This window comes from Trachypithecus francoisi, unplaced genomic scaffold, assembly GCF_009764315.1.
Source record: "Trachypithecus francoisi isolate TF-2019V2 unplaced genomic scaffold, Tfra_2.0 Lachesis_group16, whole genome shotgun sequence".
In the NCBI taxonomy this organism is placed as follows: Eukaryota; Metazoa; Chordata; class Mammalia; order Primates; family Cercopithecidae; genus Trachypithecus; species Trachypithecus francoisi.
Genome location: NW_022681461.1, coordinates 3,625,250 through 3,639,803, shown reverse-complemented (window position 1 = coordinate 3,639,803; position 14,554 = coordinate 3,625,250). Strand labels below are relative to the sequence as shown.

Here is a 14,554-nt window from a genome sequence, read left to right as displayed (position 1 = left end):
ATGCCTCAGTGTAGATCTGTGTACTTTTCATTAGTGTATGTACTTTCATTAATTTCCTGTATGTTGATTTTCTTTTTCTTTTTTCTTAGTTTATTTCTACAATTTCGGATGGAAGGATTATGGTGTAGCATCTCTTACTACTATCCTAGATATGGTGAAGGTGATGACATTTGCCTTACAGGAAGGAAAAGTAGCTATCCATTGTCATGCAGGGCTTGGTCGAACAGGTAAGTCCTAAGAGGTGGTTTATTGTCTTGTAGGCATATTTAAACATAAAAGGAATAAGATTTCCTAATTTGAGGATAGATGTTTCTCAGAATCCTATCAAAGCTTTGGAGTCAGGTGGAAGAAGAGAATAAGTTCTGGTGTTCTGTACCACTGTAGGGTGTCTATAGTTAAAATCATATATAGTTTCAAATAGCTAGAAGGAGGATATTGAATGTTCCCAGCACAAATAGATGATAAATGTTGGGGATTATGCATATACTAAATACACTGATCTGATCGCTATACATCTTATGTATTAAAACATCACTATATACCCCATAGATATGTATAATTATTATGTCAACTTTAAAAATTAAATCAAAAATAATTTTAAGGTATTTGAAATACTGTAAACAGGTAGTTACAATGACCATATGTATGTCATTTTAAAGTCTTTAGCAACAATGTGAGTTGGAGAAACTGCAATTTGAGAGAAGTTATTTGCTACATTTAGTAAGTGCCAGGGCCAAGCTTTAAATCCGTGGTTGTCTGACTCCAGAGTTCATGTGCTTTCCATTTTTGAAGGTATAAGGATTTGGTTTGTGAAGAAGAGTCTATCTGTGCCTAGAATTCTATTAAAAAGTCAGTGATTTTACTTAAAACATTCAGCTCAATTTCATTACAGTGCTGATATTAGGGCAAAAATAAAGACCATAGGGCTGAAATTTTCATCGTCATCTGATCCAACCACATGCAGCTCGACTCTGTCCACAGTGTACCTGTGCTCCTGCCAGGGGGTCTGCCGCATACCTGGAAGCATGCTCGGGGAGGAGACTCAGCTTTGCTTGAGATTGGTAGCTCTTAGGATCAAGCCAAAATCTCACTGTTTCTAGACATTGACATAATAGCTCTGCAGACATTTTACATTTATACTAAGATATTCTGTGTCCTAGTGAGAAAGATAGGTTGTTCCCGACTGTGAACTGGAGAGCATGAAGTTTTCAGAGGTTCTGATTTTCATATGTAACAAGATGTTCACAAACTTGGGGATCACACAGGTGTATTTGATTTGCCTTTTACTTTAATATTGACTGTTACATTTGAATTAATTTATTATTACCTTTTCACTAGTAATTATTACCTTTTAACTAGTAATAATCTTACTAGTTATTCCTTTTAATTAGATGTTAATAAGAGTACATAATGTTTATACCATTAAGGCTGGCTTCCTTAAGATTGCTTAATTTTCCGTAATTGCTTATGGAAAAATAGACTTATATCATGGTCTGAAGAAAAACACATATTAATATAGGCACAAATCTGGAAAAAGAATTGCCAGGAGGAAAAGTAGGCTGTGAATATGAATAATCCCCAAAGAAGAAACTGCCGTGGTAGGGAGAGTGCCAAGCTGGGATGTGCCAGCAGTTGATGGCAAAGATGGCAGGGTGGGAGGTTCCAAGCACAAAGTGTATGCATTGACTGGATGGAAATTCTCAAGAACTGTTCAGAGTGGAAAATAGAAACAGGATTTGCTTTCTTCTGTTGGAGTTGAGTAGAACAAGGAGGATAGATGAGCCAGATGATCAATTTCCCTTCCCTCCTGCACACTTACTCACCTGCATTGTGCCTGTGCTGAGATGACTCGGGCTACTGAGATGACTCAGTCATGGGGAGGGGGTGCCACGTAGACATTTAATAAAGTTCTGCGCAGTAAGGAATAATTAATAATAACACCTCTACAAAAAGTCACAAAGTTATCATCATAATTGTCCTTAAAATGTGCCTCTATGTATTTGATTTGTTAATACATATTCAAATTGTAAATCATCAAAGAATGATAAATAAAATTAAAATGTAAACTTTTCTCATACCAGTCTTCTCTTCTTCACTGTTTAGGTGTCTTAATAGCCTGTTACTTAGTTTTTGCAACAAGAATGACTGCTGACCAAGCAATTATATTTGTGCGGGCAAAGCGACCTAATTCCATACAAACCAGAGGACAGCTCCTCTGTGTAAGGGAATTTACTCAGTTTCTAACTCCTCTCCGCAATATATTCTCTTGCTGTGATCCCAAAGCACATGCTGTCACCTTAGCTCAATATCTAATTCGCCAGCGTCATCTGCTGCATGGTCATGAGGCACGACTTCTGAAACATGTGCCAAAAATTATCCACCTAGTTTGCAAATTGCTTCTGGACTTAGCGGAAAACAGGCCAGTGATGATGAAGGACGTGTCCAAAGGACCTGGTCTCTCTGCTGAAATAGAAAAGACCATGTCTGAGATGGTCACCATGCAGCTGGATAAAGAGTTACTGAGGAATAACAGTGATGTGTCCAACCCGTCTAACCCCACTGCAGTGGCAGCAGATTTTGACAATCGAGGCGTGATTTTCTCCAATGAGCAAGAGTTGGACCCGCTTTGGAAAAGGCGGAATGTTGAGTGCCTTCAACCCCTTTCTCATCTGAAAAGACGGCTCAGCTACAGTGACTCAGATTTAAAGAGGGCCGAGAACCTCCTGGAGGAAGGGGAGCCTCCACAGACAGTGCCTGTCCAGGTCTTGGTTGGCCACAACCCCAGGCAGCAGAAGCCCATAGGCCATTGTTACATCCCACAGTCTCCAGAACCAGACTTACATAAGGAAGCCTTGGTTCGCAGCACACTTTCTTTCTGGAGTCAGTCTAAGTTTGGAGGGCTGGAAGGGCTCAAAGATAATGGCTCACCAATTTTCCATGGACGGATCATTCCAAAGGAAGCACACCAGAGTAGAGCTTTCTCTGCAGATGTTTCAGGCCCACACAGCCCTGGGGAGCCAGTTTCACCCAGCTTTGCGAATGTCCATAAGGATCCAAACCCTACTCACCAGCAAGTGTCTCACTGTCAGTGTAAAACTCATGGTGTTGGGAGCCCTGGGTCTGTCAGGCAGAGCAGCAGTACACCCCAAAGACCTCTGGACTGTGGCTCCAGTCTGAAAGCACAGTTCTTGGTTGAACATGAAACCCAGGACAGTAACGATCTGGCTGAAGCAGTTTCACACCCTACATTACAGTCTGAATTGAGTGCTGAGGCAAGAAGAATACTGGCGGCCAAAGCCCTAGCAAATTTAAATGAATCTGTAGAAAAGGAGGAACTAAAAAGGAAGGTAGAGATGTGGCAGGTATTATTAGTACTTTATTTAATTATAGATATGTTGGAAGTATGTCAGGGCAAAAGTGTAATACATTGTCCCAAACTTTATTATAGAAATGTGAAGATACGTTTGCATAATACTTAACTTTCAAACTTCAGCTTTCTCATCTCTGATGCAAACCTGATGTTTTAGAAAAAACACAGGGTGTTTGTGTGGTTTCATTTAAATCTGCATATGCAAGAAAGCACTTGGTGCGATGCTTGACCCACACAAGGCATTGATATTAGTAGCTTGTTTCTTTCTTCCTGGGTCTACGGGGGTAACTGGCCCACAGCAGACAGCATTCGAAACTGATTTGAAGCATCTTTAACCTGAGATCTGGCAGAGGGAACCATACTTTGAGAACCACGGACCTACAGACATAAATAAAATGGTTATTTTCCAAAGCTCATCAACACTAGTGCTGAGCAAGTTCAGAAAAGTGAGACTATCTCCTTGGCATCCCCTCCTTCAGACTTGCCAATCCTGCTCTAATAGGGCAACTATGGGAAATCAGGAGAGCAAGTGGGTGGAACCACAGATTCGTACGTGCCATTCACTTTAGCTGAGATGAGGTCTTTGGGGTCCATTTCTCAGCTTTTACTTCAATTAGAATGTAAATTTTTAACCCTTTTTTGTGTTGTGCTTTTACTACGATACAGTCATAAGTCAGCCATACTTTCTTTGCCCTGAATGAGCAAGCACCTGTTCTCGAGAAAAGATAGGCCTTATAAACCTAGCTATCAGAAACAGCTAAACTACCCCAAAAGGAGGCTGACTTGGACTGTCGTGAATCACCAAAATCTTGACTTTTGAGACCATAACCTACTGTGAATTACTTTAATAGCTCGCTTTCATAGTCTGCCATTGATTAAACAAGGCATATGAAATTTCTGAGTGCCAGTATCTCTTCAGGTGCAGAGGCATGAAAATTACGTTTGGAGCTTCACACTAACTTACAACTATATGATGGGAGGAGAGAACTTTTGATAAAAATTTTATTCTTCAGAATTGTGTTTTGCCTATCCAATAGTTAAATGTATTGCTTTCTTCCAAAATGACTTGTTTTCTTTATTTTCTGCTCCAAACTGAAAAAGTCTTCCATTCAGTCAGCAAATGTTTCCTGGGCATTACTGTGTGTTAAGAGTTAGCAAGCAAGAGAGTCTTCTATTTTAGATGAAAATCTCGCACCCTCACTCCTGGGTCAGCCCCAGTGGCTGTGCGAGCTCTGCCTGTGGTGATGAAGCATTCAGGACTTAGTTTGGGCCAGACTGTATGTAAAGTATATGAAAGCATTTTCTGGAGGTGAACACAGGCCTTTAATCAGGATAGTTTTGTGTTTTTTTCCTTTCTAGATTTTATTTTAGGACTTTTAGTCATCAAAAAAAACCAGCTAAATTCTGGAAAAGAATAAAATGAACATTATTTGAATAGTATAATGGCACCCATGCCTGTACTAGACCATTTCACATGTATTATTTCATGTGGTTTTTCACAGTTATCATAGGATATATCTGTGAGGCAGATGATACTATTTCTACAGTCTTTGTTAATCTTATGAATTCAGTGTCACAGATGAGGATGCTGAAGGTCACGAAGGTTAGAGGGTAAGTGACTTGCTCAGGGTCACATGGCATGCATGTGGCAGAGTCAGGGTACAGCTCATGTGTTTAATACTTTCTATTATCCCAGGATTCGTGGCTAACCTCACTGGAAAGCCTCAGGGAACATCATGATAAGATAGTCATTTTACTAAGAGGGTTTTTGAGTAGTGTCAGTTCTGCCCAGCTTGTCTGCTTTGTAAGATTGAATCAAGAGCTACTTTGTTTTATACATGATCTATGGGATAGGAAGGACTGTGAATAACAAAGTATTGGCGTATTCATAAGATAATAAAAACAAACCCAGTACCAGAGGGCCCTTGTGGTGTAACAGAAACAGCACAGACTCTGGAGTAAGACAGAACTGGGTGTGAACACCCCCTTTGCCATTTTCTAGCTTTTGGCTCGTAGGTGAGTTATTTCATCTTTCTTGAGCCCCAATGCATTTACCAGTGAGGAAGCTCCCTGCTGGGTGCCATTTGAGAGTTAGAGATAAGACATGCATTACGGTTTCAGTCCTACTGTGTACATGTAGTAAATATTGGATAGGTAAATGAATGAGTGAATGGTAGCAATTATTATGCTTACTTCTATTGTAAAAAATGTATTTGACTCACTAAAACATAAATCTGAACCCTATCAGAAATTCATTAAAATCCTTATCTCACTTTTCCTTTACTCTCTGTGAGGTAAAGTTTTAAAATCTCATGCTTACATTTTCTCTAAGCAATTGGAGTATTAGAAAAACTTTCCAGTTATTTTCCCTATGTCAGATTTCAGGCTTATTGTTAAATCCTACATAGGATTCTAAAAAGATATTTCAAAGAAGGACATATGCCCCATTTACCAACTTTCAAGCACCTTCATTTTTGCAGACTTCGAAGCTCAGTCAAAGCTTTTCCTTTTCCTTAGACCCCAGGTTAATGTATAAATGTTCCCTTATTTCTACTTTTTTGTCTACCATCTACTTTATTGCAAAAAATAGTTCTGTTTTGTTCACCAGAAGCCTGAAAAGGAAGGCTCTTCTGAACTGTTTCTGTGGTTTCTGAATAAAGTAGAAAACTTGGATTAACTAAGCCCTTTCTCTGTGCTATAAGCTTTAACCAACCTTATCTCAGTCAGTCAGCCCAACAACTTGAGGCAAGGGATGAGTTTCATAGAGAGAAACTGAGGCTTACAGAATTCAGTGTCTTAGTCCAGTGTCCAGCCTGGAAGTGGAGAGGCTGGGAGGGGTCCCAGTTCTGCACCCTAGAGCCTGAGTCTTTCACTCTCGTGGGCAGTGCGAGAATCATGCAGTGTCAACTGGTGCACCTCTCTCTCCTCTCCTTGTCTCTGTCTCTGTCTCTTTCTCTTCCTTTTTAGAAAGAGCTTAATTCCCGAGATGGAGCTTGGGAAAGAATATGTGGCGAGAGGGACCCTTTCATCCTATGCAGCTTGATGTGGTCGTGGGTGGAGCAACTGAAGGAGCCTGTAATCACCAAAGAGGATGTGGACATGTTGGTTGACAGGCAAGCAGATGCCGCAGAAGCACTGTTTTTATTAGAGAAGGTAAAGTGGCTGTAGGACCAGTTAATGACTGTAACTGAGGCCCTTAGTTTTTCACGCAGAAAAAAAAATCCATTATAAAAAAGGGAATTCATACAGAATCCCAAATCTAAGTTTAATTTAATAGTTTTTCTAAGAGAAGAGAAGAAACTGATACCCAGTGTAAATGCTTAGAAAAGACAAAAATAAAAAATAAAAAGAGGAACTATCCATAGTCCTGGGAGAGGCACTGCAAACATTTTCAAATCTTTTAAACGTATCAATATGTATATTAACTTGTTAAACATCATTTTAACATGTAAGTTTGTTTCATTTTTGCTTCAAGTTGTAGCTGTTTTCCCGCGAATAACACAAGCTTTTCATAAATACTGACTGTAACAGATATGATGCTGTAACACGAGACTGTGCCATAATTAACCACTTTTTCTTTTTTCTTTTTTTTTTTTTTTGAGACGGAGTCTCGCTCTGTGGCCCAGGCTGGAGTGCAGGGGCGAGATCTAGGCTCACTGCAAGCTCCGCCTCCTGGGTTCGCGCCATTCTCCTGCCTCAGCCTCCCGAGTAGCTGGGACTACAGGCGCTGCCACCACGCCCGGCTAATTTTTTGTGTTTTTAGTAGAGACGGGGTTTCACCGTGTTAGCCAGGATGGTCTCAATCTCCTGACCTCGTGATCTGCTCGCCTCAGCCTCCCAAAGTGCTGGGATTACAAGCGTGAGCCACCACACCCGGCCATACCACTTTTTCCTTGTTGGGTGTTTGTGTCTACTTATTTGCTGTGAGCATGCATATGGGAAAAAGCATGAAGTAGGTTGGGATATGCACTCATTCGTATTTTTAAAAAGGGGTAGGTGTCACACATTTATACATGCATATGTAATTTGTATGTGTAGAATATAGATGTTTTCTATATTTTATGTATAAAAGATACATGTTTAAAATAGAGAAAATATGTATATATGTATAAAATATAGAAGGAGAAATAAGAAACTGGTAATAGTGATTACCTTTAGGAAAAGATATTAGAAGACAATGGATCTAGGAAACAGGAGAAATTGTATGAAGCCTTTTATACAATTTATCATTTTTATCCATACAGTGATACTAAATTTTCAGTTTAAAATAGGCTTTGTTTTTGTTTTTGTTTGTTTTTTTTTTGAGACAGTTTCGCTCTTGTTGCCCAGGCTGGAGTGCAATGGCGCGATCTCAGCTCACCGCAACCTCTGCCCCCTCGGTTCAAGCGATTCTTCCACCTAGCCTCCCAAGTAGCTGGGATTACAGGCATGTGCCACCATTCCCGGCTAATTTTGTAATTTTAGTAGACAGGATTTTTCCATGTTGGTCAGGCTGGTCTCAAACTCCCCACGTCATGTGATCCGCCCACCTTGGCCTCCCAAAGTGCTGAGATTACAGGTGTGAGCCACCGTACCAGGCCTGTTTTTGTTTTAAGAAACAATGTTATCGAATAACCAACCTTGAGTTACCTACTATGCTGCATGTAAACATCTCCTCAGTTTCTAAATTTCACTAAAAATCTTCTGCTGTTACTACACAGACACACACACACACAGACACATATGGATGGATCTACACACAGACATACCGATACATGCGCTCACACACATGCACAGATACAATACACAATACACAGACGTGTGTGCCTGCACACACACACAGACACACACACCACAGTTACCCAGTACACCTCTTTCAAGAAATAATTTTTCCTGTATCTGAAGTCCTTAGGATATTTTCTCAGCAGTTAAATCACAGACATAAAACAGGAGATGATGAGAAGGGAGATTAATGTTTGGTAGGTGACTGGGCCAAGCCCTTCAGGACATAATTTGCATTTTCTCTTCTGTTTATCTCAATACCCCTTAGAGGTAGAGGCCAGTTTCACAGACAAAGAAAGCTGAGGTTGCATGCCCAAGGTTGGCACCACATGTCAGAGCAGAATTCAAGCTCAGACCACTCTGGCACAAAGCCCGTGTGCCTTCTATTACATAAGGCTGCCTGTTTTATCCTATTTCACCCTCACCCCATGTATAGGGTATTTATATTGTTTCAGGTTTTTTACTTTCATAGGCATCATTGTAATGATAATTTGTGCTTGCAGGTGTTTCTTTATTATAGATAATGCTCTTGTAGGTTTTCAGAATTGAAATGAGTGGGTCTCTGTACATTACATCTTGGATATGTATTGCTGAAGGTGATGGAATTTCTCCTTTGCTAAGGTAAACAGCCCCCAGGAGTGAAGTCAGTGGGCACATTTTTAAGTATATTACCCCCTTAGGTTGGAGGCTAAGCACTTAAGCACTGCATTGCTCCTGGGGGACTGGGGTTGCCCTTGTCCTTTTCTTTGTCTACCTGCCTCCCTCCATATCATCTGCAGTGGCTGGGCACCCAGATCCTGACCACTCAGTGCCCAGTTAGTTAGTCCATGAATCGCTATGACATGTCGCCATCTACTAGACAACTGACATGATTCTATCCAGAAACAACAAGAATGGGAAAATCTATTCAGTTCACGGCAAGAGAAACACTTGGTTTAAAATTGCACTGATCTTCAAATTTAGTTTTACTTTGTGCAATAGCTAGCCAGCTTTGATATTATCTCCTGAAAACTTTTCAAATTATATTAACACATAACAATAAACATTTGTTGATGTTTAGATATTTTGTTAGATATTTTGGCATTTGACACTATGAGTACTTGGTCACAAACCAATTATTGACTCTAAGATAGTTTTGAATCGATTTATTGAGGCATTTTTTGAACAAATTTTTAAAATTTTGATTTCTACAAAAACAGGGACAGCACCAGACTATTCTCTGCGTGTTGCACTGCATAGTGAACCTGCAGACTATTCCCGTGGATGTGGAGGAGGCTTTCCTTGCCCATGCCATTAAGGCATTCACTAAGGTGGGTCACACTCTTCTTTCCCCTCTCTGAACCACAGATCAGCATCATCTTTGTAAATCAGAATCCAGAGGTCACCATCCTCCTCTAAAATAAAACATGTATGTGTACGTTTTTCCCTTCATGGAAATCTGTTTGACATTTCTTCTAAGTAGTTGCAGAGTTTTAACCAAAGAAAAAGTTTCCAAACAATGATCTTAGGAAAAACTGAACTGTGGGTTTTTTGAAGGAGAACGTTGGAACAAAGAGCTTTTATATAAAAGAAAGAGAGAAACAACTGAGTATTGAATACATATTTTTAGATGATGTGCCTAATCAGAGTCAGAGAATCTTTGCTTGTCGAGCCAGTTCTACCTTGGGTTTAAGTAAGAAACCATCTATTGAAAAGTAAATATCCCACATTGCTGATTCAGTACTGAGTCCTGGTTGGCAAATCCTAAGGAAAGAGTTAAAAAAAAAAAAAAAAAAACAGGTTTTATTTCTAAAAGCCCATCCTTTTGGATGCAGCAGTTTTTCCTGGCTGAAGAAAGAAGAAGCCAGGTTCTTACCGAGAGAAAAGTTTCCCTTTACCCCATCAACTATAATATGTTTATTACTTCTCATTGATATGAAAGTATCTATAATTTGTTTGTTACCTCTCATTGATATGAAAGTGTCGTTAAACAAAGAACCCAGCTTTTGAATGACAACATCTGTGGTAACATTAATAAGTTATATAACTCATTCACAAGTTGTGAAGATTCTTCCTTTTTAATATTTGTCCAGTCTGCTTCCCCTCCACTATTTCCAGCATGATGTTCTTACTTCAGGCCTTCCTTTTTCCTCATCTGGATTCTATGGCACTAACCACTGACATCTCTTCAATCTGTTCTCAACTGTTTCCAGAGTCAGTAGTCTCAAATCCAGACCACGTGGTCCTTTACATCTGTATTTACATTTTCATAGACTGAAAGGCTACCCACCATGTGAAGAAGGTTGTGTTTTGGTGTTTTTTTTTTTTTTTTTTTTTTTTTTTTTTGAGGCGGAGTCTCGCTCTGTCTTCCGGACTGGAGTGCAGTGGCCGGATCTCAGCTCACTGCAAGCTCCGCCTCCCGGGTTTACGCCATTCTCCTGCCTCAGCCTCCCGAGTAGCTGGGACTACAGGCGCCCGCCGCCTCGCCCGGCTAGTTTTTTTGTATTTTTAGTAGAAACGGGGTTTCACCGTGTTCGCCAGGATGGTCTCGATCTCCTGACCTCGTGATCCGCCCGTCTCGGCCTCCCAAAGTGCTGGGATTACAGGCTTGAGCCACCGCGCCCGGCCATGTTTTGGTGTTTAAGAAAGTAAACGGAGCCGGGAGTGGTGGCTCATGCCTGTAATCCCAGCACTTTGGGAGGCCGAGACGGGCGGATCACGAGGTCAGGAGATCGAGACCATCCTGGCCAACATGGTGAAACCCCATCTCTACTAAAATACAAAAATTTAGCTGGGTGTGGTGGTGTGCGCCTGTAGTCCCAGCTACTCAGGAGGCTGAGGTGGAAGAATGGCTTGAACCCGAGAGGCGGAGGTTGCAGTGAGCCAAAATTACGCCACTGCACTCCAGCCTGGCAACAGAGTGAGACTCCATCTCAAAAAAAAAAAAAAAAAAAAGTAAACAATTCAGACCTTTGTTAATGTTAATAAGGAGTTTTTTTGCAAATGGGATATACAGTGTAGTTATAGATAAAATTAAATTCCTGAGCTTGACTGAAAAAATTTCTTAAGATTGGTCTCTCTGAAAGCAGTAGGAATTCTTTACAACTTCTGTTGGCCTTTTAAGGGGATATGAAGGAAAAGTTAGAGATAGCAATTGTTCAAAATCTGTCTATAGAAAATGTTAGGAGACAGTTTTCCTTGGGTCTCTCATGTCTCTTCATAGTCTGATGAGCAGATGCCCTGACCACTCTCTTTGAGGATCAACTCTTCACTAATGTCTGGAGAGCTCTGCCTGGAGAGCAGAAGGCACACGTTCTGACTTCCAGGATAATAAAAATGTTTTCCTTCAGGGCAAAGGTTGGCAGACTTTTTTGCAGCCCCCTTGTGAAACATTGGAGTTTCCTAAGCTTGGGGCTCCTCAGCTATGAGGCAAACCCCGTGCTTGTGCAGCCTCCACCTAGGCCCCTCTGCATTGCCCCCATGAGACTTGGGAGACAAAGAGAACCCATGTGAACATGAAGCACGTGCAGCTGTGAGAAATAAAAATTGTCTGTCTCTGACCCAGAAATCTTGTATCTTCTACCAGTATCCGTAACACTGGCAAGCTAACAGGTTAAAGTCAGATCCTTTACAGTTGTTGACAGAGGGAACAACCTTCCATTTTCAAAATTTATCAGAGGAGAAATTTCAGAAGGAGAGAAGCAGTGATTGTGTGACCCTGATTCTTTCCCAGGGAGTCACACACTATTCTGGGAAGGGGGTTGAGGGTGGTTACTTGCTCTGGTTCTCAGTTCGGCCATCACTCCTAACCCAGAGTATGGTAAACTTGGGTGAAAAAATGCAAATATGTGTAAATAGGGCTCTCCCATCAAGGGGAAAGGAAATTTACCTTTATCAAGGTGGGGTTTGTTTGTTTGTTTGTTTGTTTTTTGAGACAGGGTCTCACTCTGTCACCCAGTCTGGAGTGCAATGGCACAATCTCAGCTCACTCCATCCTCTGCCTCCTGGGCTCACGCATTTCTCCCACCTCAGCCTCCCAAGTAGCTGGGACAACAGGCACGTGCCACCATGCCTGGCTAATTTTTTTAAATTTTTTGTAGAGATGAGGTTTTGTCCTGTTGCCCAGGCTGGTCCCGAACTCCTGGGCTCAAGCAACCCTCCCACCTCGGCCTCCCAAAGTGCTGGGATTACAGGCGTGAGCCACCACCCCTGACCAGTTGAGGTTTGTATATATGTGCCAAACATATGTTAGACTCACAGATACGCTATCCTATGAAGGGGGGTATCATTATCTCTGTATTACAAAGGAGGAGATCGAGGTCCAGAGAGGTTGAGTATGAGATGAGGACACATAGCTAGCAGGTGGGGAGCTGGGCTTCTATTCATGTCACTCTGATTCTGTCCAGAGTGGCCACAGGGCCTCTCAGCAGGACGTGTACAGCTGATGTACTGTTTTAATACAGGAAATTTTTCCCTTATACCATCAATGATAGTCTCAAAAAATTCACTTCATACCCACTGTTGACTTGCTTCATGTCTGGGTGTATATAATTAGACTAAATATCCAGGCACTAGATTTAATTTTGGGGTTCTCATTCATAAGTTTGGTATTGACATGGTTGGCAGTTCTAATATAGTCTTTCAACTAAAATGTGTGAAATTTATTATGTGTATTTTATATAGAGTTTTGTTCGTAAGTCTGTTTTTTTCTCCACCCCCTCCTTCTCTCAAAATAGAAACTAGTTAAAATTCTTGTTACAGTGTCCTGAATGTAAATTTCTTTATCACCAGGTTAATTTTGATTCTGAAAATGGACCAATAGTTTACAACACCCTGAAGAAAATATTTAAGCACACACTGGAAGAAAAAAGAAAAATGACAAAAGATGGCCCTAAGCCTGGCCTCTAGCTTTCCCTCGTGGTGAATATTTCAGACCTAAAGATCCAGATAGTATCTCTGTTCATATGTGAATAAGTTGAAGTTTGTGGGGCTACTTTTTCTCATAGCACTTTATTTTGAATGTTGTTGATTTGTGCTGAGAATGGTCATCCCTATTTGAACCAATTATTTATTTTTAAATATCCTTGAGCTACATTTTTGTTTTGAAAAATTGCCATAAATTTGGTGCCACTTTCTTTTATTTATTTGACTGAGTTAATATTGCATTAACATTTTAAGTATATAGTGTTTACATTCTTATTCCTTTTGACGTTTTGGAAATAATCATAACTTGTCTTTCCAAAATAACCATTTTCTTGATGGAACTCTTCCTAGAGTTTTTACCAAATAGCTAACTAACTTCAGTAGTAAAACCTCACTGTGTGTCCATTCCCCCACAAGTGAACTAAGAAAGTCACCAAGTGTCTTAAGCTGTTTTATATTTGTTACAAAGAAGGCTTTTGCTATAATATTTTTAAAGGGTTTTTTTTTAACTTTGAAATTTTTTGTTTTTCCTTTTCTTTTTATAAATGTAACAGAGGGTTTCAAAGCATATTATTTTTCAGAGAGATTTAGTTTTACTTTAATGGGGTGACCGTGAAGTGGTTGGGATTTTTTACTTGTAGAAAGTAGACTTGCTCTTTGTCAGATTTCCAAACAACCTTGCCAGCCTTGGCTGTCAAAAGGAGGCAGGAGCAGTTCTCAACACACCAAGCCTTATTCCCACTCTCTTGGGTTGCTGCTAAGCCAAATAGCATCTTTACAGAGAGGAAGTGGGATCAGAGGCAGGAAGTGTAGGAAGTTGCTAAGAAGCAGGGCTTGCCTCTGTCCTCCCAGGGACTCCACAGGGACATTCGTGCAGGGCAGGGGCTCTGTGCCAGCCCTACTCTCTCAGGTGCCACAGCCACTCTGCAGAGGTGACTCTTGGAGCTGGAGGAAGTCAAGACTGGGCCACTGTGCTGATGGTGTATTAGCATGAGCAGTGTGGCCCTGGCCCCACACTCCCAAATCTGCCACTCCATAGACCCACTTGCCTCAAGGTTCGATACTTGGCTGCTTTCTTACAATGAGAAGATTTTTAAACTGAAGTTGACCATACAGGTTGCATTAGCCCTAACTGGCTTCATGTAAGAAGGGTGGCTGCCTAGACTAGTTCCTTGTAAGCTGAACCATCAATTAGCAATTGAAGCCGTACTTTTATTTAAATTAGTATGTGGAGATACCAGAGGCCAAGCCACAGAGAGGATAATAGTTTTTCCCAATAAAGGTGATATTAATCAGACTAATTTCTTTTTTTTTTTTTTTTTTTTTTTTGAGACGGAGTCTCGCTCTGTCGCCCAGGCTGGAGTGCAGTGGCCGGATCTCGGCTCACTGCAAGCTCCGCCTCCCGGGTTCCTGCCATTCTCCTGCCTCAGCCTCCCCAGTAGCTGGGACTACAGGCGCCCGCCACCACGCCTGGCTAGTTTTTTGTATTTTTTAATAGAGACGGGGTTTCACCGTGTTAGC

General features: G+C 41.0%; 1 protein-coding gene across 4 annotated transcripts in view; it reads left to right on the top strand.

Annotated features, from left to right (window-relative positions):
- The window catches only part of PTPDC1 (protein tyrosine phosphatase domain containing 1), a 108,936-nt gene that overhangs the window by 75,045 nt on the left and 19,337 nt on the right, over positions 1 to 14,554 (top strand). The window contains exons 6-10 of one of the 4 annotated variants that reach the window (XM_033236702.1): positions 90 to 227; positions 2,104 to 3,347; positions 6,338 to 6,523; positions 9,331 to 9,441; positions 12,902 to 13,249. In XM_033236702.1, the coding sequence (XP_033092593.1) occupies positions 90 to 227; positions 2,104 to 3,347; positions 6,338 to 6,523; positions 9,331 to 9,441; positions 12,902 to 13,018 (1,796 nt within the window). In that variant the 3' untranslated portion in view covers positions 13,019 to 13,249. Of the gene's footprint in view, positions 1 to 89; positions 228 to 2,103; positions 3,363 to 6,337; positions 6,524 to 9,330; positions 9,442 to 12,901; positions 13,250 to 14,554 lie in introns of those variants that run through there. The other 3 variants (XM_033236701.1, XM_033236703.1, XM_033236705.1) reach the window with 3 other exon arrangements.